This window comes from Carassius auratus, linkage group LG44F (assembly GCF_003368295.1).
Source record: "Carassius auratus strain Wakin linkage group LG44F, ASM336829v1, whole genome shotgun sequence".
Lineage (NCBI taxonomy): Eukaryota > Metazoa > Chordata > Actinopteri > Cypriniformes > Cyprinidae > Carassius > Carassius auratus.
In genome coordinates, this window is record NC_039298.1 from 2,882,617 (window position 1) to 2,907,503 (window position 24,887).

The window sequence follows — 24,887 nt, forward strand, 5'->3', positions numbered from 1 at the left end:
TGCAAACAAAAAATAAGTTTTGCAAAAAAATATATATGTTTTGCAAAAAAATATATATGTTTTGCAAATAAAAATAGAGTATTGAGAAAAAAAAATTGCTTTTTTGCAAGTAAAAAAAAATAACTGCAAAAGAAAGGTTTACCGCTGAGAGAAAATATAAAGTTTAGCAAAGTAAAACTTCAGCCGCATTAACTTTGCAACACATTTCCCTTTGCGCTGCTCCTTTAAATCCGCGTTTCAGTCATCCGTGCCTTTGCAGTGCAAGCTTTCCTTTGCGCTTCATTTTTTCTTTGTGCCTCGCTTTGTGTCCCTGATTTGACGTGGGGGAGGGGTCAAGAGGTTGAGGTGGTCAAGAGGTTGAGGTGTGTACAAGGGACGAAGGCGCGTCCTTCTCGTTACGTCATCAGCGCGAGCCCCAGAGCCCTGACCGAGTGGATCGATCGAAATGGCGGAGCAGAGACATGCGGGTGATGGATCACAGGTATGTATTATTGATCGCTTTCTTCTTATTATTATTAGACTCCTATATTATTAATAACAGATACTTCAGACCGGCCAGAGGGTGGCATTTAACGGGGTTTTGCAGTAAAATTATTTGAGTAAGAAGCTATTATGTGTGGAGAGCTTTCACTGAACATCATAATCTCATTTTTTTTATGGAGATGGGCCTGTAGAGGCTTTTTGCATCTGAAATCTTTTAATGTAATCCACAAAAAAGGCAAAATATAGTATGTGTGGTGGAAATAGCATTCAGACATACGTTACTGCATCCGCCATGTTCTGTTGTCATGTGACCCCTATGTTCTTTGATCTGAGACAGAGTAACTGCAACACACATAACTAGTTTTAGGAAATGCATATGGACATCATTTTATCAATATTCCTAAAACCTTCTCATGTATTTTCATGATAGTAAAGTATATTAATAATAATGATGATGATGTTCGACTGTTGTTTTTTTAAATGCACATTATAAGTGACTCAAACTCGAACTGCTTACATAGAGCATTATTTCCTACTGATCAGAATCGTGAAAACACTCAAATAAGAAACAATCGTGCACAAAACACACACAGATACATGCACAGAACTCAACACGCACACACCAGCCAAACTCCCAAGGGTGTTTTAACTTTAGCTGACTCGCATATCAATTTTTAAATATTTTTTTATACATTTAATCAAATAAATTCTTATCTTTAGGTCCATGGACCTATTGATGCCACAAGTCACCAGCTGGGAAGGATGATCATGGAAAGACTGCTATCCAAACTGCAGGATGCAATGAGTCGCCTACCCCTAGATTTAGATTATTTGCAGTTTTTTAGTTTTTATGCGGTCATGAGCTTCTCTTCATTTCATCAGTCTATGATCAAATTTCAGTCCCAGAGGAACTCCTTGGCGAACTGTCAACCTTGAAAAACACAGTGGATAGGCATATTGACAATAACAATGAACCTGTTACTGCCCTTGAAGTTGAATTTGGAGTTAAGGGGCCCCCAAAGTTTATTATTTCCAGAGAACATCTTCAGTACCTAGTTAATATGCAGCTATCTGTTCCATGTATTGCCGAGCTTCTTGGTGTGTCAACAAGGACAATCAAACGTCGCCTCACTGAGTATGGCATTTCTCTAAAGGACACCTACAGTAAAATCACAGATGAAGAACTTGACAACCTAGTGAGGTCAATCAAAGCTAAAAGTCCACACCTAGGCCATAGAATGATGAAGGGACACTTACAAGCCTTGGGTCATCGTGTGCCATGGACAAGAGTTTGGGATTCCATGCATCGAGTGGACTCTGCTGGAATACTTGCAAGAATTACACAATTGAGATGTGTAGTCAGAAGGACTTATTCCGTCAAGGGCCCTCTTCATGTTGTTCACGTAGACACAAACCATAAGCTGATAAGGTATGTTATGCGTGTCAAGCCATTGATGTAATGCTACTGAAAAGTATATGTGACCCTTTCTGTGAAAATATCACATATTGTGATCACATTACATTTTGAAGTCATTATTTGTGAGTTTCTGAGTTTTCTAATTCTATTTAAATTCTTTGAAAATGTATGAAGGAATATAAGTAATGCCCAAATTTTTTTTGTTATTTGATATTTTTAATCCTTAAAAATGACTTATTATGCATGCGAGTTTCTCTCTACAGTTTACATACGCATTTCAACTGGTAATAACAGATTATCTTTTATCAGATATGGCCTTGTGATATTCGGTGCCATTGATGGGTACTCCAGAAAGGTATTTTTCTCTTTATTTAATGCATTGTTGGCCTATAAATTTTGTACAAATCAAATTCCTGATGGAATGCGTAAGTCTAACTTTACTTTATGTCTCTCAGGTCATGTACCTTGGAGCTGCAACAGATAACAAGGCATCCACTGCCCTCGGTTTTTTCCTTCAGTCAGTGGAGAGACATGGGTTTCCCTTGAGGTAAGACAACTTACATCATGAGTGTGTATGAATGCTTTGTTACCTCCAGTAATGATTGCTTCTTTTGTGAACGTCACCTTGGATAAAAGCATAAGCTAAATGTAAATAAATCCCTGCTTGTTTAAACATGGTTAACATAGGTTTCTTTTCTAAAATACCTGGTCATATTTAATTTTTTGCATTTAGAGTTCGAGGAGACCAAGGAGTTGAAAATGTAGAGATTGCCAGATGTATGTTTTCTGTGCGAGGTTGTGGCAGGGGAAGCTACATTTCAGGGAAAAGCGTGCATAACCAGCGGTAAGCAGCAAGATAAGTTAGTTAAAGCTTGATATTAATCTTAAAGTGTTCTGTTTCTAAGAATGATGATTTGTGTTCAACATTACACACGGTTTTCTCTTCCATTTTTAGCATTGAGCGCCTTTGGCGTGACATATGGATCTATTACGATGTTTTGCACAGCCTTGAAGAGGAAGGATTACTAGAGCCAACCAACAGCCTTCACCTCTTTTGTTGTCAGTTTGTGTTCCTGCCTCGTCTCCAGGCCAGCCTTGACTCCTTTACTATTGGGTGGAATAACCATCCTCTCCGCACAGAGAGTAATCGAAGTCCAGAACAGTTGTGGGAAATTGGACTCCTGCAAAACCCTGTCACTCCTCCAGTCCCATCTGAGGTATTTTAAGAATTTGTCTTTTAATGCATGTAATGTTTTCATGCAAGATATTGTCCCAATGTCCATAAACTATTACCAACTTTTAACAGATTGTACAAGACGACGACTCTGACTGGGACACAGACAGTATCTCTGACCAGCCGTGGACAGGAATTGTAGTTCCTCCAGTCGAATGCCCCTTAACTGAAGAACTTAAGGCCCAAATTCAAACTTTTTTTAACCCAACCTCACACTCTCAAAACTATGGAAGAGACCAGTATTTAGAAGTTTTAAATTTTGTACTGCTTCATTCTTAATTGACACTAAATCAATCATTGAAATGACTAGTGAACAAATGATCCATTTACAAGCAAATTAACATCCAATTCAATAAAAAACAAACTTAAGTTGACATTGCATGCTTGTTTTATTTTCTGTATTTGCTATATTTAAGAAAAAGGCTCTTATAACAACGTGTTCTCTAAACACATGCATTAAGATATCAAATTTTACAATATGTAACACGTTGTGTTCTCTACAGATACACAGTAAATTTCAAAACCATAAAGAACATTTGCCAATGTATAAAAGTTTTTTTTTCCCGAACATGAACAATTCCATACATTTAGTAGCATTTTAAATTCTGTTAAAACCGTTGTCAAATTGAATGGCTTGCAACATGACTGACTTAAAAGAACTGTAGTCACCCATGTGTACTGTGGGAAATGTAATTTTTCTGGCACAGGCACTTACAACTGGGAAGCATATTTTATGTTCTGGCATCCTCTGCATACACTCATGGTCAAAATGAAGAGAAATTTTGAATTCTTTAAGTTCTGACATTAGAAGAGGTTTGTGTCCCTGGCCAGTGAGCCATTGCATAACACCGGGGACAGTTAAGGGCACGATGTCTCCGTCAGGGTTATCCTCTACAAGCAAAACAACTTGTTATCTCTAGGGTTGGTATTGTCTGAATTCAATCAATTACATTTTGACATTAATTTGTGTAATCTGCAGTTTTTTTAAACTATGTATACTAAATCAACTCTGTCAGTTCATACATACCACAACTTTCAATTTCTTGGAGAAAGTCTTGCAGAAAGTTGATTATAGCTGTTTCATAAGTCTCTCGTACTGATCCCTTCTCCGACATTTTCGGAAGAATGTTCTGCATGATGAAGTCTGCATCAGCCTGTGAAAAAAAAAAAAAACATCCATTTTCAGGTACATTTACACACATATGCATTTGGCTTTTATCCAAAGCTACTTTATTACTATAATAACATTTATGTAATACAATATATAGGCATATTTTCTTTTCCAGTTATTGATACCTTATCATCATCATCCACCACATCAGGGACAAAGAACTGGTGGCAAAGTCCTGAATGGTTTTCCAGAATGTCTACAAAATTGTAGACTTCAAGACCTTTTCGGATTTGCTTCAACAAAGGGACCAAACGTAGAGTTGCATGAAGCACAATTGATCTGGAAAAAGAACCAGAAAATTCTTGCATAATATAGACAGTGTTGTGGCTAATCAGTATAAGGCAGCAAAATTAAAACCGTTTGCAAGGTTTCAAATGTAAAGAAGTTATATGACTTTTTCTGACCTTATTATGGCCTCTTTGTTCTCAGGTTTAACGGCCCCAGTAAAACCACAGTTAATTATTTGATCATTCCATGCAGAGAGATCGGTTTCTTCTTCCTCCACCTGAAAACACATAAAAACGTAAACTGTGGCAAATGGTGCTTGCGTAGAAAAAGGTTTTATGAAATCAGATTTTATTTGGAAAAAAATTACTACCTTTTTAATCAAATGATAAAGTTCAGCATCATCCACATCATCTATAGTTAGAGTTGATTCATCAAAGTCTCCAGATGAGAGATAATCAAAGCACCACGGCCTCAAGAAACGGGGGGCAGGCCCACCCTGAGCGAGACTAACAGAAAACACTTCTCCAGCAGTCCTGAAAGAAAGAATACAAAGTAATATTTAGTTGTATGCAAAAATGACAACTGACATGTTACTACAATGTACAATATTACTAACCTAAAAAATCCCTTCTCCATATTACTTAGGGAGTAGATGGGGCTCTTCCCTCTCTGGTGTCCTCTGTGCTCAAAGAGGTGTTTATCAATCTCACCAATCAAATCTACAAACAAATGTACATGTTAAAAAAAGAATGTAATTTACTACATTGTACAATTACAGGGGTGATAGCGTTCCGGCACCACGCCGGATTTCCGGCGTAGGCTACTGTGGCTGCGAAAAAAAAAAAAAAAAAAAAATCAGGTTCTGGTTATATTGGTCTACGGCGGCGTTTTAGTGCCATGTTAAAAAAATAATAAAAATAATAATAATAATAAAAAAGATTGTCTAATGTTTATTTGATGTCTGTTTTTAAAAGCACGGAAGAGAATATGTGCTGTTATGTTAGACATCGTTTCAGCTATTAAAATAGTTCCGTTTTGTATGTATGGCAAAATGATTTCGTTTCTGTTTTTATTAATTAAGTTGTAATGGGAAGATTTTTTATTAGTCAGATATACATAAGGTATAGGCGCATATCCAATGGTTTGTGCGGAGAGTGGAAGCTTGCACAATGCAATACAGAGGCGCAAGAGCCGTCACTTGCACTTTTTTTTATCCAGTAGAAACGAATTATCCTCAAAACAATACATGCCTTACCAACATCAAATACATAGATGGGGAGATTTAAATTATTGCTTAACGAAATAAAACAAATCAAACCAAAAACTCTTTCATTATATCTGTAAAGATGCATTTCTCGCGTCAAAGTGGAGATTTCTATTAAGGATCTTGTCACTGATTTAGAATACACTAGTTTATTCATAAATAATTCAAATATCCCCTTACCCTCCGACACATTCATTGTTATGTACAAGGAATACAAGTTGATGTAGACTAATATAAATTTAAAATACATCGTTTTAATAAATACAAATCAGCAAAACTGTTTCAAGTGATAGGCATTATTCAATTAAAAGTATCAATGAGTAAAACATTATGTTGACCAGGTGGATTATTCATTGAAATCATGGAGAATGACATTTAGTTTTATTTTCATCATGAATGACAGCGCACCGTGTATTTACAGACAAACAAAATCTGCAGACGTCTCTTTACTGCGGAAGTGAACTTAATAAAACAGAAACGAAATCAATGTGTCATACATACAAAACGGAACTGTTTTAATAGCTGAAACTATATCTAAACGTTTTGCTATGTTCTGTCTATGCAAACAGAACAGCAGTAGGCTACATAGGCTAATAAATCAAGTGCGTCATCGTCACAACCATAGCCTTGTTTCCGCACGGAATAAAGTATTTTATTCTCGGAACATTTCGACTTTATTCTCCGACTTTATTTTTATTATTAATATTATTATTATTTTTTGCAGAGGTTAGATATTTCGACTTTATTCTCTGAATATTCCGACTTTAATCTCGGAGTTTCGACTTTATCTCGGAAACTTAGATTTTTTTTTTTTTTTTACATGGCACTATATGTCGTCGTACTGATCTGTCATTTAGATGTGAGATGCGCAGGTCAGAGAGCAGCTTTAACGCTCAACGACTCATGAGCCAATCAGAAGTAGTTAAGGGGCGGGCCTCGTGTCTTTGTCAAATAGATTGATACAGGTTAAGGCAATGCTCCATGCGCGAAGGTGTTTGCAATTGTGTCTCATATTTCTCAACTCCAAACGTAAGTAATGGCACTTACTGACCTGTCTTGGTATGACATCTGCAGCATTTACTTCCAGTGATTGTACTAAGATGGGCTAATAAGGTCAATGTAGGCACTGAACATATTGAGAAGAAAATGCTGTGTTTTCTTGAATAATACTGAGGGCATAATGCAAATATGAAAATATCTAAAAAAGAGCCACTTGTCAATAATGATGATCAGGGTTATACATACTTAGGCTGTTTATATATTTGGGCCCAGGGGCCAACAAGTTGTGTTAAAAGTGCGTCGCATACATAGTACCCTCTCGGGGGGCAAGGAAAAAAAGTTCAGGCTCAGGAATTTTTTTCACTATCAGCCCTGCAATTATAAGCACATTAAAACATACCAAATCTCATAATGACTCGTGGTAACTGTTTATTGTTTTTCTAAACTTTAAATTGTTACGATGAATATAAAAACCTAATAAGGCGATTGTGAACCTGACTTGCCTGAAAGAAATTCCTTACGAATGGCACCTGTGTCAACACCTGCTTCCCCCAAAAATGTTACACGCAAAGTATTGCCCGGGGTTCCTCTCTTTTGTCTTTGCCACTGCACCATAGCTCTTTGATAGAAGTCAGTTCGAGAAACACAGATCTTGAAATCCTTGCTGTCATCTACCCTACTTGCCAACAAACGCAATACATCATCTGGACTATAAAAACAGGAAAAAAAGATTAGTAAAGAATTCTGATGTCTCAGGGTTGTTCAAATGCAATAAATAGACTGTACCATTTCATGTCTGGGCCTTGGTTTTGCTGTACAGGTGTGCCACACGGAGGACTGCTCTCATAATCCAGTGTCTGTAATGTACTGAGTATATACCCAATGGTTAGATTGACTTCTTATAAGTGTTATAACATGTTGTAAATGTTATAATACTTAAAACATGTTTTTAATACATAACCTTATTAAATGTCTGTAAATGAAATAACTTTTCAAATCATTAAAAATTACCTATCTCCACATACACTTGCATGCATGGGCAACTCTGTCTGTGAAAATGTGTCTAAACAAATGGGACACTGTCCCTCATCCTACAATGGCAAAAGGACAACTGATTAAGTATTATACAATAAAATCCCAATTAAAACAATTGGTTATTTCCAAACTCCAATCAAGTATTTTGTTTAATTGGTCACTTTAAATACTTTGGTCACCAAGTATTTTGCAAGATCTAAACAAGCACTGGCTGTTTCAGTTTTTTTAACTTTACAAAAAACATTCTTATTCAGTTCTAAATGTTCAGTAAATTGTATGGACTTCTAACGTGTGTAGTGTTTTAAAACTATAAAAATAGGGCATTCTTCTCAGCCAGTGTTATTTACCTCTTGCAAAAAAAAAGGTCTTTATGTACCAATGAGAGACAGTATAATTACAATCAATTAATCAAAAGTACTTGACAATAAGGCACTACAAAGAAATTAACATTACCATTAGTAATAAAATCTTAACATGGCATCTAATTAATTTTACTAACTGCAACAGTCCTTATGCACTTATAAGCAAATTAAAAGCAAAAGTATTTTGAATATATTAAAAACACAGCATTTTCATTTAGCTCACCTCAAAACTTGTGGTGGGTGTAGGAGAACAAGTTTGTATTGAAGTGGTGGGTGTGTGTATAGAAGCTGGGGCTGTAGGGGTAACTGCTCTGGTAATCTCACCAACTACTTTTACATCCTCATCATCATCTTCAGTAGTCTGAAATTACAAAATGAGATATATATTCTAACTAAAAGAAAACTTAACTGAAAAATGTTATAATAAATTCTACTAAAAAAATGTAATCGTGTAAACAACATACCTCATCATTAGCGGACTGTGTGCAGCCACCACAAGATTTAACATGCAAGTACAAAACTGGTAGTGGCATTGTGGTTTTACAAGTACGACACTCAACCTTTGGCATCATCGCAAACTCTTCTGCTGAGAATGGCAGTGGATCAAGACATAACTCATCTTGAAGAGGGACCATATACAGTGTTGTTTTTCCAGCAGTGGTAGCCATTTTGAGAAGGCTGCCTGTATAACCCTCTGAGTCTGGAGGAACAACAGTAAGCTTTCTTCTTCCATTCCCACCTGACAATTTAAAAACACATTAACAAATTCAAAAATAAAAGGTCTTTACTATATAATTGGGATTATACTGTAGCTAAAAAGAAAAAAAACAGTGCTTCCCATATTCTATTAACACTTCCCTGTGTACTACTATTAAAAAAGGATGTAGCATGGGATTTAAGGTTAGAATGCCAGGAGAAACGTTCAATTAATAACTCTACTCAGATATTCATGTTTGTGTCTGTTCTGGTTGACAGTACAGCATACCTGGTGCCTTATAAAGTAACCACCCTCCAGTAAGGGACTTCATCTTTGGAAATTCAGCTTCAAGGAGCTTGCATAACTCAAATAAACATGAAACAGAACAAGGGTTCTCAAACAACCATACACAGTAAAAACTAAATCTTTATCACATTGAAAATTTTACGTGCATTTGTTTGTAATTTTTATTCATACTTATTCACATTTTACTATATTTAAGCAAATTATGTTCATTCATCTCAGCATGCTTTGAAAGTGGAATATTACTTTGAAGTAGCAATTATTCGCAGGTTGATATAGAAATAATCCTGCTCTAAAATCAGGTGGCACAAACTAACAAATTAGATTGTACTATAAAATGAACTTACATCCGAATGGTTCACATTGGATGAAATTGTAATCACCCGTTTTCCTAGTCCGGCCTGGAGTAGTTCAAGCTCTTCAGAAGGTGTGGGTGAGGTGTCAGTGTTGCTGCTCATTAAATATATGGAAACAGCAAATGGTTTCCAAGGTGTGGCTTTCACATGTATTTGTTGATTTGGAGTTTTCTTCTTTGCTTTTTTAAACATCCCAGGAAAAGATCTACAAATAATAAAACAATGTTAATTATAATATTAAACATTCAAAAGAGATTTGTTAAGATAATTAGATGTGGATGCGGCAACCTGGCCATATCCTGCTCTATTCGAGGCTGAGAAATAGCAGGAGGCTGCTGTCGTTGTTGTGGCTGCTGCTGCTGACCCTGAGCTGACTGAATCTGACCAAGGCTTTGGGTCAGAAGACCTATTAAATTCTGTGCAGCTGTACAGACATCTGAATATTCTCTCTGTTAAATATGTCATGACAACATCACATAGGATTATCTGGATCAGGTGTTTTAAACTCAGTTCCCGGAGGGCCACAGCTCTGCACAGTTTAGCTCAAACCCTAATCAAACATATCTGATTCAGCTAATCAAGATCTTCAGGATTACTAGAAACCTCCTAACAGGTGTGGGTTGGAGCTGGTTTGAGCTAAACTGTGCAGAGCTGTGGCCCTCTAGGAATTGAGTTTCACACAACTGATCTAGAATAAGTGCATTAACAATGTATCATATAAACATCACAGCTTTTAAACATAGTCTATAGGGATGTGACCTACTGTATATAAATAAACTTGTTCGGAATCAGAAAGAGGTTTATTTCAAATTATTTTTGCACATTTGTTTTGTATTATTGGTTTTATTTAGAGTATATTTTGAGAGACACATTTGGCATCGTTTATAGTACATAATACAACTAGGGCGTGGAGAATGATTATTATAAATCATTAATTATAAAACAACGTGAAAGGTGTGCATATTGAGAGAAATGTACAGCCGCCGACACACTCGGCGATTAGCTAATTGACACTAACCGCATTAATTGATCTCTAACTTACTTAACTTGAGCAAACGCGTTGATACAGATAGTTACATATAGTTATCGGTCTATCTAGTGAACTTGAAGAAAGCGATCAATAATACATACCTGTGATCCATCACCCGCATGTCTCTGCTCCGCCATTTCGATCGATCCACTCGGTCAGGGCTCTGGGGCTCGCGCTGATGACGTAACGAGAAGGACGCGCCTTCGTCCCTTGTACACACCTCAACCTCTTGACCACCTCAACCTCTTGACCCCTCCCCCACGTCAAATCAGGGACACAAAGCGAGGCGCAAAGAAAAAATGAAGCGCAAAGGAAAGCTTGCACTGCAAAGGCACGGATGACTGAAACGCGGATTTAAAGGAGCAGCGCAAAGGGAAATGTGTTGCAAAGTTAATGCGGCTGAAGTTTTACTTTGCTAAACTTTATGTTTTCTCTCAGTGGTAGACCTTTCTTTTGCAGTTATTTTTTTTACTTGCAAAAAAGCAATTTTTTTTCTCAATACTCTATTTTTATTTGCAAAACATATTTTTTTTTTTGCAAAACATATATATTTTTTGCAAAACATATTTTTTGTTTGCAAAACATTGTTTTGTTTTGCAGATATATATGGCCCTATTTTGACTCGATAGTAACATGAATCCTGTGCAGAGGTTATCAAGAGAAGGATGTGGTTAAATGTGCCAACACATGACATGCAGCAATGACACACATCATGCAGACAGCATTGTTGTTTCTGTGCTTCAAATGAGATCGACTTCAAGAGATGTGCTTTGATTGGTTCCCTAGGTCGGTACTCTGTTTTGCAATAGCCTGCAATGGTGAATAAACCTGAAGCTGGTTGTGTAATTGCATAAGTGTAGACTATCATATCATTCTGTCAATATTACTTGTCTTGCAAACTGTCTCTGTAAAAGACACCTTTACTTTATAGCATGTATAAAGCTACTCTTAATACCCCTGAGGTTTTATATATTTTTCAGTCTTTTTTGTGCAAGATGACAGCTTGAGTGGAGAGACATTAATTCTACACTTTAAGTTTAATTCAGTGCTGCAAAGTATAAAAGTGTTTCCATCCATGGGAGTAACTTCTCCTATTATCTGTGTTTGCTATGTATTTTTGTGCTTACTATTCTGCATTCCATTCAGTCACAATTTCAATCTTCCTAAAATCTAGAACTTTCATTTTATAAAGATGCAATGTATGATGTCAGGTAAAAATGCTTACTCCAAGGAAAATGTGCATGGACAATAACAGACATTTACTTTTAAGCAAATACAGGCGCTGGTCATATAATTAGAATATAATCAAAAAGTTGATTTCACTAATTCCATTCAAAAAGTGAAACTTGTATATTATATTCATTCGTTACGCACAGACTGATATATTTCAAATGTTTATTTATTTTAAATTTGATTGTTATAACTGACAACTAAGGACAATCCCAAATTCAGTATCTCAGAAAATGTGAATATTGTGAAAAGGTTCAATACTGAAGACACCTGGTGCCACACTCTAATCAGCTAATTAACTCAAAACACCTGCAAAGCCTTTAAATGTTCTCTCAGTCTAGTTCTGTAGGCTACACAATCATGGGGAAGACTGCTGACTTGACAGTTGTCCAAAAGACGACCACTGACCCCTTGCACAAAGAGGGCAAGACACAAAAGGGGCAAGACACAATGTGGGACACTGCCTTGCGCTGTGGTGCCCCCACCCCATGGGCAGACTCACTGATAGTGGTTTACCCATTTCTAGCACATCCCACCTTACATGGTATATTAATAATGCCCTATTCCCCTAAACATGTGTAATTGCTGACGTATGCTCATGACAGAATTGACAGATGCACTTCCACTTACGATTTACGAAATTATAAGATTAAAATGAATTGTAGTTGCTCAACACCACAGGAACAGTTAAAAAAAACAGAGTCTAAACTCACAACTCCAGAGGTTCACGGAACGCCTGGGGCTCGAGCGACCGACTTTTATTTGAGCAAGCATTGATTATGCGTGACACAGTCTCAACTTGTGGGACGCATGAATTGGGCTTCAAACGCTGTGCGCGCACGCGCTACGCGGGACGGGTGGTCACCCTAGTAAATGTAAATTCATCACTCAGAAAAAGGAAATGTTGACTCCTGTTGACTTAATATCTTGCACAGCTTTGCATGCATAGAAATTTCATTTATACATTTTGTAGTAAAAGTATGTTTTTGAGCTCATGAGAAGTGTGTAAAGACTTTTCCCAGCCCCTCTGAAATCCATAGATAATTATGATGTCTCTGACTGACTTCATGTCAGTTAATTGTGTTGTTCATTAGCCAAAATGAAATTTCCTTGCAGTGTGTGTGTATTCCCCAAACGTGAAAATATAAATTTTCAAAATGATTATTCATAATATTTTAGATAATCAGATGATTAAGAGAAGTTGGCCTTACATATAGTGGCATTTCCATAATGACAACTTGGTTATGTAAGTGGACATTGCACATGTTCTGTTAACACTTGAATTTAGTAACTTCTGTAAAATAAAAGCCATCAAACTCAAATTGTATTTGTCATCTACCAGCCATTCTCCTTTCTGGCTGACAATAGTTGAATTGGCCATTACAAATCCTGCAGAAGTTGACCACAAGTATCAGTGCATTTTTCTGTACAAAATCTGAACCTATACACCAGGGCTCTTTGACTCCAACCCTTGTGTCCTACTGAGTTGAGCTCTAACCTGAACCCAAAACACTTAACCAGTTAATCTAAGCTAATGTTGAGAACTACTACCAAAGACAGGTGGGCTAAATTGGAAATGGTACTAAAGTTTCCAGGTTTGTAGATGAAGAGTCATATTTTACACAACTGGTTGTAATGTTTTTGTATTTATTTATATCCACTCAGTTGGTGGAGACCTCCCTGTAAGGTGAGATTACGTTTGACCCCCACTGCACCTACTACCTGTGGTTTGTCATGGACTTCTGCGATGGTGGAGACATGAATGCCTCTCCTGTCTCTCAAACCCAACCGCAAGACCAACACCAGCTTCATGCTGCAACCTGGAAGCGTTCTTGCCTTCCTCCATCGCAACCAGATCATCCATCGAGACCTCAAACCTGATTAACATTCTCATCTCGAAGGTCAGGACCCCGGCCGGGTCCCCCGAATCAATCCTGAAGGTGGCTGACTTTGGCCTCAGCAAGGTCTGCACCAGTTCGGGACTAAACCCTGAAGAGCCAGCCAGTGTCAACAAGTGTTTCTTGTCCACAGCTTGTGGGACTGACTTCTACATGGCTCCTGAGGTCTGGTAGGGCCAATACACCGCTAAAGCTGAAATCTTTGCTTTGGGGGTCATCATCTGGGCCATGGTTGAACGGATTACGTTTGTGGATGTAGAGACTCAGGAGCTTTTAGGGAGCTACGTACAGCAGGGGGAGGATATAGTCCCATTTGGGGAGGCTCTGTTAGAGAATCCCAAGATGGAGCTTCACATCCCGGCTCGGAAGAAGAGCATGAACGCTGGCATGAAGCAGCTGATTCGAGAGATGCTGTCCGCCAGTCCACAGGAGCGACCCGATGCTGTTGAGCTGGAGCTCAGGCTGGTTCGGATTGCATGCAGGATACTTGATTGGGGTACGTGAAAGGACAGCATCTTGGAGATGGGGCAAACTTCTAGGACAATGGAGCTTGAAGTGAACGTAAGAACATGGTTTGGCCCTGTCCGAAATGACACAAAGTCTTGTGGTCTTTACTCGGGAGTGTCTGTGAAATCCAGAAGAACATAGGACAGGGATCTTGAACCCTTCTCCTGGAGAGCTACTGCCCTGCAGACTTCAGATCCAACCCTGCTCCCACACACCTGCCTGTAATTTTCAAGTAAACCTGAACACCCTGAGTAGCTGGATCTGGTGTGCTTGATTTGGGTGGGAGCTGAACTCTTCAGGATGATAGCTTTCAAGAAGCAGAGTTGGACATCCCCGCTGTAGGGTTTCCCATTTTTCAGTTCGGTTCAGGCTCCATTTGCTGATCCCACAGTGGTGTGGACTTTTACCTAACATTATCTGTGCTGTGAAGAATACATTTTTTGAGGAATACTGCACAGGCTGAGGGTGCCGTTTGGGACAGGGCCTTTGTGGACAGGAGTGGGTTTTTTGAGGGTGATTGCAGACTTTCAGTTTTGTACAACTGATTAATTGATGAACAGCCTTTACAATGTTAAATGCTTTTTACTGTTTCACCTGTTCACAAGCACAATGTGACCTTCATTGGCAATAGTCCAGAGTAGAGGTCTTCACAGTGCACCCGAGACCCGTCGACCCCGGACCCGACCCGGGACCCGTACGGGTTCGGGTCTATATTTTAAATCATCAGCTGGGTCCGGGTTGGGTCCGAATCTATTACCTCGGGTCCCGGGTCTGTTTAACATTGTGTGTAATACCCGTGCGATCGCCGATCGGAGTCATCGGACTCAAAGAACATCCGGCCGTTATCAAAGACTGCTTGTGTTTTTTGTAACTTGGAACTTGTAAAATTAGGAAAAGAAAAGAGTGAGCCAAAAAAGTAATCTCTCTCTCTCTCTCTCTCTCTTGCTCGCACACTCAGACTTAATATACAAGTGCACGCACGGTATTAATGCTTGCAGACTTGACACACTCATATTTAATATATTTCAAATCAGCAACACAATCTGAGGTGAACGGTCACATGAATGTTTTCTATTACGCTCAAATTGCTTTAAAGCATTTTAGGTTGATAGGCCTACAGCTTGCACGCATGTGCAGTCTCAAGCGCATTTCATGTTTCTATGGCAACCAGTGAGGGACACTTGGACTGCCAAACCGCGTTTTACATTTTCTCCCATTTTTATAATATTATAAATGAACCGTTTAATCTTAAAGTTTTAGTGGTTCAGATTCAGACTCGATGCAGAGCAAAGAGCACAGACAGAGATCAGATGATAGTAAATAAATAACGTCAGCGGCCATGGCATTGCACGAGCGATCGTTATTATAATTTGTAGTTCAAAAGGGCAAACAGTCCAAGTTATTATGCGAATTAACTCGAGTCAGAATGTACATGTGCACAGTAGCATTTGTCATCCGTCACCGTGACATCAAGTGGACTTCTGAAGCTGAAATAATGAGTGGATTCAGCTTGGACTTGGAATAACGAGAGGAATAACATGAATAACTTTCTTGACGGAGGATTGTAATGCATCACAGGCAGTCGGGTACAAGGAAGAGAGACCACGGCTCTTTAAATTAGGTAAGACAAAAAGCTGTATTCTTCGCAACAGGTTTATTGACTTGTAATAGCAATTTAAGGTGGAATATGTGAACGTCGGGTCCAGTCGGGTCTGTGTCTTCCCGGCGGGTTCGGGTCCAGATTTCAAATAATATACGGGTCCGGGTCGGGTCCGGGTAGGCATTTCTCGGATCTACACGGGTCCGGGTCCAGCTTTTGAAATATTAGACGGGTCCGGGTCGGTTCGGTGTAGTACATTACGGGTCTCTGTTGGGTTCGGGCACGAATTTTTGGACCCGTGAAGACCTCTAGTCCAGAGGGGTTTTACTGATGGAAAAATATCAGATATCCTACTTCCATCACATCGACCCAGATAAACAGAGGGGTCCACAGAAATCTCAGAACATTCCAACACTAAGACAACAGAGAGCATGTAGGTTAGGGCTGGGTGATTACAGCTAAAAGTATATATTTGTATAGTATGATTTGTAAGTATATTTGCTAACTGATAGTGTTTGATTTATTTTATTTGCTCATGAATTGGAAGAACATACAGAAACATGCAGAAGTGATTTACTGGCATGGTCTTAATGTCCAAAAACGGCATTAAAATCATGGTCAATATTTATCATGTTTTATGTTACCAACAACATAGTAGTGAATATATTGTATATATTCAAATTAATGCACAGACCTAATGCAGTTTTAAAACAGCATGGCAAAAAGATTCATGGGTTCCATCTTTCTTGGGAACTATATAGGGCCTTTCACACCGCTTTAGTTCCAGAACTAAATGTACAGTACTAAAATACTGGGATGATTTTGTGCAAACTATTGACCAGTACCATTTAAAGGGTTGCATTCACACCGATAGTGTGTACTAGGATGTGATGTTAGCTGGTAGACAGTGACGTCATTTGTGCGCAGAGTTCAAGAACAGGAAAAAAGAAGAACAATGTTAACAACAGGAGGATGGAGGACGCTGTGAACGGAGCTGGTTTTTTGTTGTGTCTCGCCTCCTTCAAAATACAACCCTCTACACTGCAAGTAAATCACTCGCATATGTGACTAAATCTTCACTGTGGACGATTAAATTATGTCTGGCATAAATTTATTATGCCAATGGCTAATACATTTTCAGATTTTACCTGCCGGTATGTGAGTCGGAAGCTAAGTATACGTTTTCCTCAGATATATGTTCACTTGCCAAACACACTGACTAAGCGCTTCAGAGTTTCTCTCTCCGTCAAGCGATCTGTGATATTTCTCAGTTCATCTCAATGGATGCACAGTGTACCTGTGTTTGACATACCATAAACTCTACTGTAAAGGCGTACCACTCGCCGTCACTTTGGTGAGAGCAGAGAGAGCGAGAGAGTTACATACATTCAGAACTGACGCGCTACATGTAAACGATATGCTTAGTTGTATTTTCACGTCAAAATAACAAAATAAAATATGATTTTTTTTGTTCAGCCTTTAAGAACTGTCGGGTTTTCCAGTATTGGGCAGAGCTAATGCAAACAACAATCTTATTGGTGCTCACCTATCATAGTCTCTGTTTTGAATTCAGCAAATCAGTTCGAGCAAACACACACAACCTGATCAATATTCATGAATCCAGTATCTTTCTAATCCTTAGCACATTTTATAATGTGCGTATTAGTAGAAATTGCATTATTATTATTATTATTATTATCATTATTATTATTATTATTATTATGTTTATCATCATCATCTTTAAAAGTATTATTGGTATTTTTTTTTTCTTGTTGTTTTTTTATACAGAATCACTGAATGACCAACAAACCACCACCACCACCCCAGTAAAAATGTTCAGTTAAAAATCTATGCATTCTTACAAACATTTGAATTCTAATTACTGTATCAGTCCGGTGTGTAAATAAAATAAAAAAATTACTAGCCAATGGTGATTCAAGTGCCAAGTTGTCAGTAGAGGGTTGCAATAATGTACATGGAATGTCGACACATAAGTAAAGCAATTGAAAGAACGTAAAGGAGGACTAAGAATCTACAACCACAACTGGCAGTGCTACATTTGCTACAAGTGCCTGCAGTTCAGCGTCCGTCTGTCTATCACTGTTCATCATTCTTGCGAAATAAGTTGACCCCATGTCTACAGTATGTTACACTGCGTCTTAAATCATGGCGGGTGAGGACACTTTCGAACGCGTCTGGCCAGTCAATGTATACTTACGTCACGGGTAGTACCAGTTGTGCTGGTTAGACCCTGCTTCAGAGCAAGAGCTAATTTGGTTCTCGAAAAAGGCAGTCCGGTACTAAAATCGCACCCAGTTCTGAAAGTGCGAAAAGGCCAAAAAGCGGGTAGTTCCACAATTAGTTCTGGTACTATGAAAGGTTCCTACTGTGCGAAAGGCCTTTATGATAGCTGATCTCACCTCACTCCTGGTGCTAATTCAACTTTAATGCAAAGTGGAAAACATGCAGCAAATAACGGCTTCTTTTACATTAAACCTTGTGTTTTTTTTTTTTCAGTCAAATGAGGAGCTTTTTTACAACGAACAATATCCGTTTTTCTGTGCTTTACACACAAAAGGACTTCAGGGAGTTGTATTTGTATCACTCAGTTTAAAAACATTTTCTATAAAAATGAAGAAAAAAACCTACAAGGCAATAGTTTCTATTGCATCAAAAGACATGCAGTAAATTATTCTGTAATATCCTGCTGAATTGCATCCTGGGTGCATTGAAGATCAACATTTAAGGCAGTTCAGATATAGTATCTGACAGACGCGATTATAAACACGTATTTTCTGTCAGAAACTGATTTTGGTGATAAAGGCAGCTCTGTGTACATGTGACGGATGTGCATCCACTTCAGAGAATCAAGTGTTAACCGATTCAACATCAATGAAACATTTTATCTTGATTTGAGTTTTCTTTTCTCTGGATTGTGGCTTAATTAAACTGGTGCCTAATTAAGTTGGTGCTTTTCACAAAGAGGTCAAAAAAAAAAAAAAAAAAAAAAAGGGAAGTATATTTTATCTTCTGTTTGGAGGCTTGCAATTTTTGCTACCCATTACCAAAGTTCTGGACATGTCTGATAGATTAAACATTATTTATTTAATATCAGGTTTGAATGTTTGAGATTGACGAATGCAGTCAATGCTACAATTTGTGTAAAAATGTTGAAAATGAAATGTACCTCCTGCCAAGCTTTCAAAGCGTTAGTTCACCCCAAAAAATAAATCAAAAATAATTCTGAAAGATATTTTGAAGAATGTGGGAATCCAAAATGTGTCTGGTCCCCATTGACTTCCATAGTATTATGTTATTTTAAAAGAAAGCCTTGATTTGAGAAGCTGATTTGATTTAACTTTAGTTGATTGATCGGAGAATTCCCTTAAACATTGACTTGAAATCAAAGACTGAATGTAAGTCTAGAGTAGACCGTGGTGGAAGGGAGTTTACTAGAGACACTTTACACCTAATGATCCTCAACTGAGAGTTACATGCGCACTACAACAAACACCAGTGTACTAATGCTTGCCACCTCTCACCTTCAGGGAAGAGCAGACGGAGTGTGAACGGATGTTGATGCTAACACACACACAAGCGTAAGCCTCTCTGAGTCGGGGATCTCATGTCTTTGACACACGATACCAGCGAGCTGAATTTGATCTCCACTTCAGACTGCCGAATCTTACCTGTAATCCCTTCCGCCACACTCACAACAGACTAACGCTAAGCCTGTTACGTGAAGCTAGCGTTCTCTGGGACAGAAACTGCCTTTCAGGTCTATTTTTTGTATAATTTTACAGGGACTTCAGACATGAACCCTCGTGGCAGCAGTACCTCTGTCCCTTTAAACACAGGACAGGTCTTTTCCTAAGTGACAAGCGAAGGCATTGATATTAAATGTGTATCCATACTTTCTTTGTTTCTTTGTTTTCACCTTGTCAAGTGAGGCATGCTGTAAATGCCAGAACCAGCTACATTTAATTCCAAGCAATGGCTTAAAGACAATTTAAAACCACTTTTGTGCTTGAAACACTAGTGCATAGTTTTTCAGGTAGCTATGCAGATCGGTTTCTGGAAGTGTCTTGGAGACACTGGCACAGTTCTTCTGGACTGAGTCTGTCTCAGTAACAGGAAACCGGTAACAGGCAAAAGATGGCGACTCTCTCTTTTGAGAGACAGTGTCTTTATTTATCATTCACTTTTTTTTTGATTAGCAACTTTGCAGATTGTTTTCATTTAAGGATAGCTACGTTTATAAACTGCAAGAGAGATATTTTTCAAAAACCCATATAACCTGCTCTTTAAATACTGCTCAAATTGATCTTATCTGACCCATTTAAATCCTAAAATGAATTACACTTTTATATAGATATTACAGTCTGTGTTTGCTATACATTTATATATTTGTGTGCTTTCACTCGATTAATTATTATTATTATTCTGAGATTAATCGCAATTAATCATGCATAACATTAACGTTTTTAAATATACATTTATATTGGAATATTTTCACATCCAGTCTTCAAATGAATGTAGAAATAACACACACACACACACACACAGCTCTTTACCTTTTCTGACCCACTTGAAGTCTCTATAATGAGTGGATGAGTTGAATCGAGGGTGTCCGTTAGTTGAGGCAGACAGTGCTGCTGATCCAGGACAGTATTGAAAACCACTGCTTTTCAGAGACATGTTCCTAAATCTGACTCGTATATAACAAATACTTAAATACGTGCACTGTTTTAAGGCAGCTTTAAGCCATGCCCCTCAAAGGCATGCTGTGAAGCACTGTCAAGAGCATGCCAAACCAACAGGTGGCGATATAATCTCTACGGTAAAACTGTGTTGGTCTATCAGAAGCCTGAAAAAGTTTCCAGTAGGCGGAGATAACGGCACTTGCTCTGACATCACAAGCCAAAAACTCTTGAAAATCAAAAACTTTTAAAATCTTCACCTCGGCAGGAGTTTTCGAAAATGTTCGGTTTCATTAACCTGGCGTTGCGTTTGCGTGTGGACGAATGGCCAAACTGCGTAGAAAAAGCTGCGGCTTTGAAAATAACCACGTTCGTGTGGACAGGGCCTTAAATGCATTTGTGGTAACTTCATGACTTAACTGACAAGTAACATTGTGACAGTGCATGCTCCTGGTTTCTTCTGCGCTTTAATATGATATAGGCTAGTATTTTAATATACTGCAGTGATCGCTGCCTTGTTTGAACATGTAATTGAAGAGCACGTGCTACCAGCACAGTGTAAAGGCTGATACAACAGGAGAATTGCTCTGTGTACTGTATAGAGTGTATATATATATATATATATATATATATATATATATATATATATATATATATATATATATATATATATATATATATAGGGGCTGGGTAAAAAAAAATACTTTTTGATTAATCGTTTTTTAAAATGTGTTTGGTTCAAAATCGAATCTCAAAGGCCACGAATCGTTTTTTTTTTTTTTTTTTGGTATGATTATTTTTCTTAAAAATGAAATGACTTGATCCTGTTTGATCAAAGAATGTGACTGTTTTGACTTTTTTTCAGCATACATTTTTCATCTTTTTTAGACGTTTTAACATAACTGTATGCATTTGAAAATTAGAGATGTTTTAATGTACCAAAGTGTACCTAAAATAAGAGTTTAAGATACAGGTTTGTGGTTCTTAATTTTTTTATTAAATATAGTATTTGTTTTATATTTATATTCATTGAGTTGAATTGAGAATTGAGTATAGAAGAATCGAGAATCATAATCAAAAATCAAATTGAGAATCGAAATCGAATTGATTTGAGAGCTTGTGAATTGAAATCAAATTGATCTGGAACATCTGAATCGATGCCCAGCCCTAATATATATATATATATATATATATATATATATATATATATATATATATATATATATATATATATATATATATATCTCACAGGATGCAGACAGAACCCAAATGCAAGACAGCCAGGTTAGAACGAAAATAACTTCAGGAACACTGACAACGAACCAACACAGGTCTGGAAACACAAGGGGTAAAAATAGGGCAGGTAATGAGGGACAACAGGTGGGACAACTGAACCAATAAACCGATAACAGGGTGGGGTTAACAAACGCCAGAGATCACACAGTACCAGCAAAACATCGACAAGCCATGTGCTCCCAAACAGACCCAGGGGTGCCCTCTGGTGGCCGTCCAGGGCACGCCAGCCGATGACCGGGACAGCATACTATATATATATATATATATATATATATATATATATATGTGTGTGTGTGTGTGTGTGTGTGTGTGTGTGTGTGTATGTGTGTGTGTGTGTGCATGTGTGTGTGTGTGTGCATGTGTGTGTGTGTATGTATTTTTGTGTGTGTATAATAAATATGTAACGAAGACATTCAGACTTTAGTGTCCATATTGTTTTTGATGTTGTGACACTTGCTTTGAACAGTCATAGCAGAAGTTCAAATTTGTTGATTAATGAAGTTTTCATAAACATTTCCTCTCAAAAGTTTATTTATTTATTTATTTTTTCTTTAAAAAAATACTATCCGTCAGAAATGTATAGTAATATGATAATCTTTTTTTTTTTTTTTTTTTCGTCTTCTCAGGGATCTTTCTTTCATAACAACAACTATTATTTGATTTGGATTTAAAAGTCTTCAGTTTCACTTTTGTTCAATTGAAGGCGTCTTTGCTGAAACATAAATACATAAATAATACCTGACGGCACACTTATAAACGGTTGTGTAGTTTCATAAAATAACAGAATATGATATCATGAATCGAGAAAAGCGGGAAGGTGTTTCACACACCGGTCAGTTTAAGATGATTATCTGATATGGGTCACGTTTTTTAAAAGCTTTGTCTTGCAGTGAAGAGTTAAAACGAACAACCCAAATGTGTTTTATAGATGTGTATCTACTTTAACTTGCCTTGAGTTTCCCTTCCTGACGAATAAACAACGACCCAAAACAATAGTTTCTCTGAGCCAGTGTGTTTGCTCTCCTGAACTTCCTGAAATGCACAGACTTCCTGAGTGTTTTGTGTGTCGCATGCCTCTCTGTGCTGCTTCAGTGTCCGCTCGTGATGATATACTGATAATGAAGGGTGAAGCTCTTATTTAACGTGTCTGGTTTCAGAGAAGCAGTAGGAAATATTTCCTACAGTGCCGTGCTCACAGATTCCCGCCCAAGCATCCGACAGCCTTCCACCTGATTCACGATCAACTACTGACACTTTGTGTTATTGTAAAGTATTTTGAGAGACGCTTAAGGAGAACTTCTAAGTGAATGTGTAATTTATTGTTGGAGTTGAATCATGTTTTATTGAAGTATTTATTTATTGAAAAGTCTCTGTGTTGGCCAAGATTATGTTTTAATGAGACAAAAGTGTTTATAAAGTGGAAGGTTGTCCATTAGCTTTAAGCCTTGAATAGTTCAAATTCAGTTTATAAAAATAAATATAAGTTTCTATATAGAGCCATAAACACAGTAAAAACAGTATTATGCTCTATCAACTGAACATGTTTTATCACTGGAGTCTTTAAAATACACGATCACAGCTGATCTTTTTCTTCTTATATTGTGTGAATTGTTGATATTAATTATTTTAATTGTAAATTTGTCAAATTTGCCATTTGGTAACTCTTAAAGGGTTAAAATCTTAAAAGGTTTTATATTTTTATTTAGTTTTTCTAATTCTCTGTCCCTGTCCTCTGAGCACACACAATAACCTAATTGTGCTAGGATTAATTACAGTTATAAACATTTCTAAATAAATGATAATTTTGTAACTGATGCCACTGTAAAAATTCTCAGTGAGAATATGTGTAACTGCAAATCTGCAGCAGATCCAGATCCTGAGGGAAGGATCAAGACTGAAACGGCTGTTTTAAGGGTTGTTTAGAGAGTCAAAAGTTTCTTTACTAAAACCTTACAGATAATAATACAGTCACAACATGTATAAACGTATGATATTGGTATTATATAGAACATTATTATTATTTTTAAACAACAAAAGCTGAATCGGTAACCCGTGCATGTAACTCCTCATCAGTTGTCAAACGAAAGAACTACAAATCCTACAATCCTCAGCAGCGTCCGGTAATTACCCAGAGTTCCCTGCGACTGGGCAAAATGCATGTCTTTGACTGCCTGTTATGGTGACATGGAAAATAAAGGACAATGTTATTGCAAATTAAAAAATAAAATAAAAAAGTATGTCTTGCATGCGTGTGTTTGGAGCGGATGAATAGATCATGAATGCATGGATAAAACTAAAATACAAAGAAAAAATAAAATATATGTGTGTTTGAGCGTAGAGTATGTATAGAAATTAAACTATAAATCTGAAAGGTTTAGGAGACTGGAGATTTGAATGAATTTTGTCACATTGAATGTTATTTTAATAACACCTGGACTCCATCTGGATGTGGTTAAAGGAGACAAATGAATAGAGGTAAGACTGTTAAATGAGCAGTAATTGAAATTATTGTTATGATCCATGAATTTTGAGCTGGTGCATTTGTTTCCCCTTCATGTTAATATATATATTCTGAGACAGCAAGTGTTGGAAAATGAACACGGTTCCCTTGAGCATGGGAAGACCAAGAAATATTTCATAACTAATTGTAATTGTTACTTCCTAGGCTTGTGTAAGTTATAGAAATAAATAATCTATATGTGTGTGTGTATATACAGTATATAAATGTTCAGTGGGGCTCGAAAGTTTGGGCACCCTTTGCAGAATCTGTGAAAATATGAGTAATTTTCAAAAAATAAGAGAGATCATACTAAATGCATGTTATATTTTATTTAGTACTGTCCTGAGTAAGATATTGTACATAAAAGATATTAACATTTAGTCCACAAGACAAAAAAAAAAAAAAAAAGAAATGCTGAAATTATTAAAATAACCCCCATAAATAAAATATAACATTTAGTATGATCTCTCTTATTTTTTGAAAATTACTCGCATTTTCACAGATTCTGCAAAGGGTGCCCAAACTTTATATATATATATAGAGTAGATGTTGTTTGTTCACAGTTTCACAAAAATAT

At 37.3% G+C, this 24,887-nt stretch overlaps 2 protein-coding genes and 1 pseudogene across 3 annotated transcripts; 2 read left to right on the plus strand and 1 right to left on the minus strand.

Moving 5' to 3' along the window:
- The first annotated feature begins 336 nt into the window (after positions 1-336).
- Positions 337-3,508, plus strand: LOC113068328 (uncharacterized). Its single transcript, XM_026241042.1, has 7 exons — positions 337-481; positions 1,204-1,912; positions 2,210-2,255; positions 2,356-2,447; positions 2,634-2,744; positions 2,856-3,117; positions 3,207-3,508. The coding sequence occupies exons 2-7, from the start codon at positions 1,545-1,547 to the stop codon at positions 3,411-3,413; spliced, it is 1,086 nt and encodes a 361-aa protein (XP_026096827.1). The 5' UTR covers positions 337-481; positions 1,204-1,544; the 3' UTR covers positions 3,414-3,508.
- On the minus strand, positions 3,505-11,030 carry LOC113068326 (uncharacterized). Of its 2 annotated transcripts, XM_026241040.1 has the most exons (15): positions 10,681-10,807; positions 9,838-9,998; positions 9,541-9,754; positions 9,179-9,254; positions 8,658-8,932; positions 8,417-8,554; positions 7,808-7,887; positions 7,583-7,663; positions 7,300-7,505; positions 5,150-5,252; positions 4,904-5,066; positions 4,710-4,810; positions 4,431-4,584; positions 4,162-4,288; positions 3,505-4,025 (listed from the first exon to the last, which is right to left on the minus strand). In XM_026241040.1, exons 1-15 carry the CDS (start codon positions 10,714-10,716, stop codon positions 3,733-3,735), a joined length of 2,208 nt encoding a protein of 735 aa, XP_026096825.1. In that variant the 5' UTR covers positions 10,717-10,807; the 3' UTR covers positions 3,505-3,732. The 2 variants fall into 2 exon arrangements, with proteins under 2 accessions (XP_026096825.1, XP_026096826.1); XM_026241041.1 differs by lacking the exon at positions 9,838-9,998 and having other exon boundaries at positions 10,681-11,030.
- A 2,313-nt stretch (positions 11,031-13,343) lies between these two features.
- Positions 13,344-14,211, plus strand: LOC113068207 (serine/threonine-protein kinase pdik1l-like; annotated as a pseudogene).
- Positions 14,212-24,887: the final 10,676 nt, after the last annotated feature.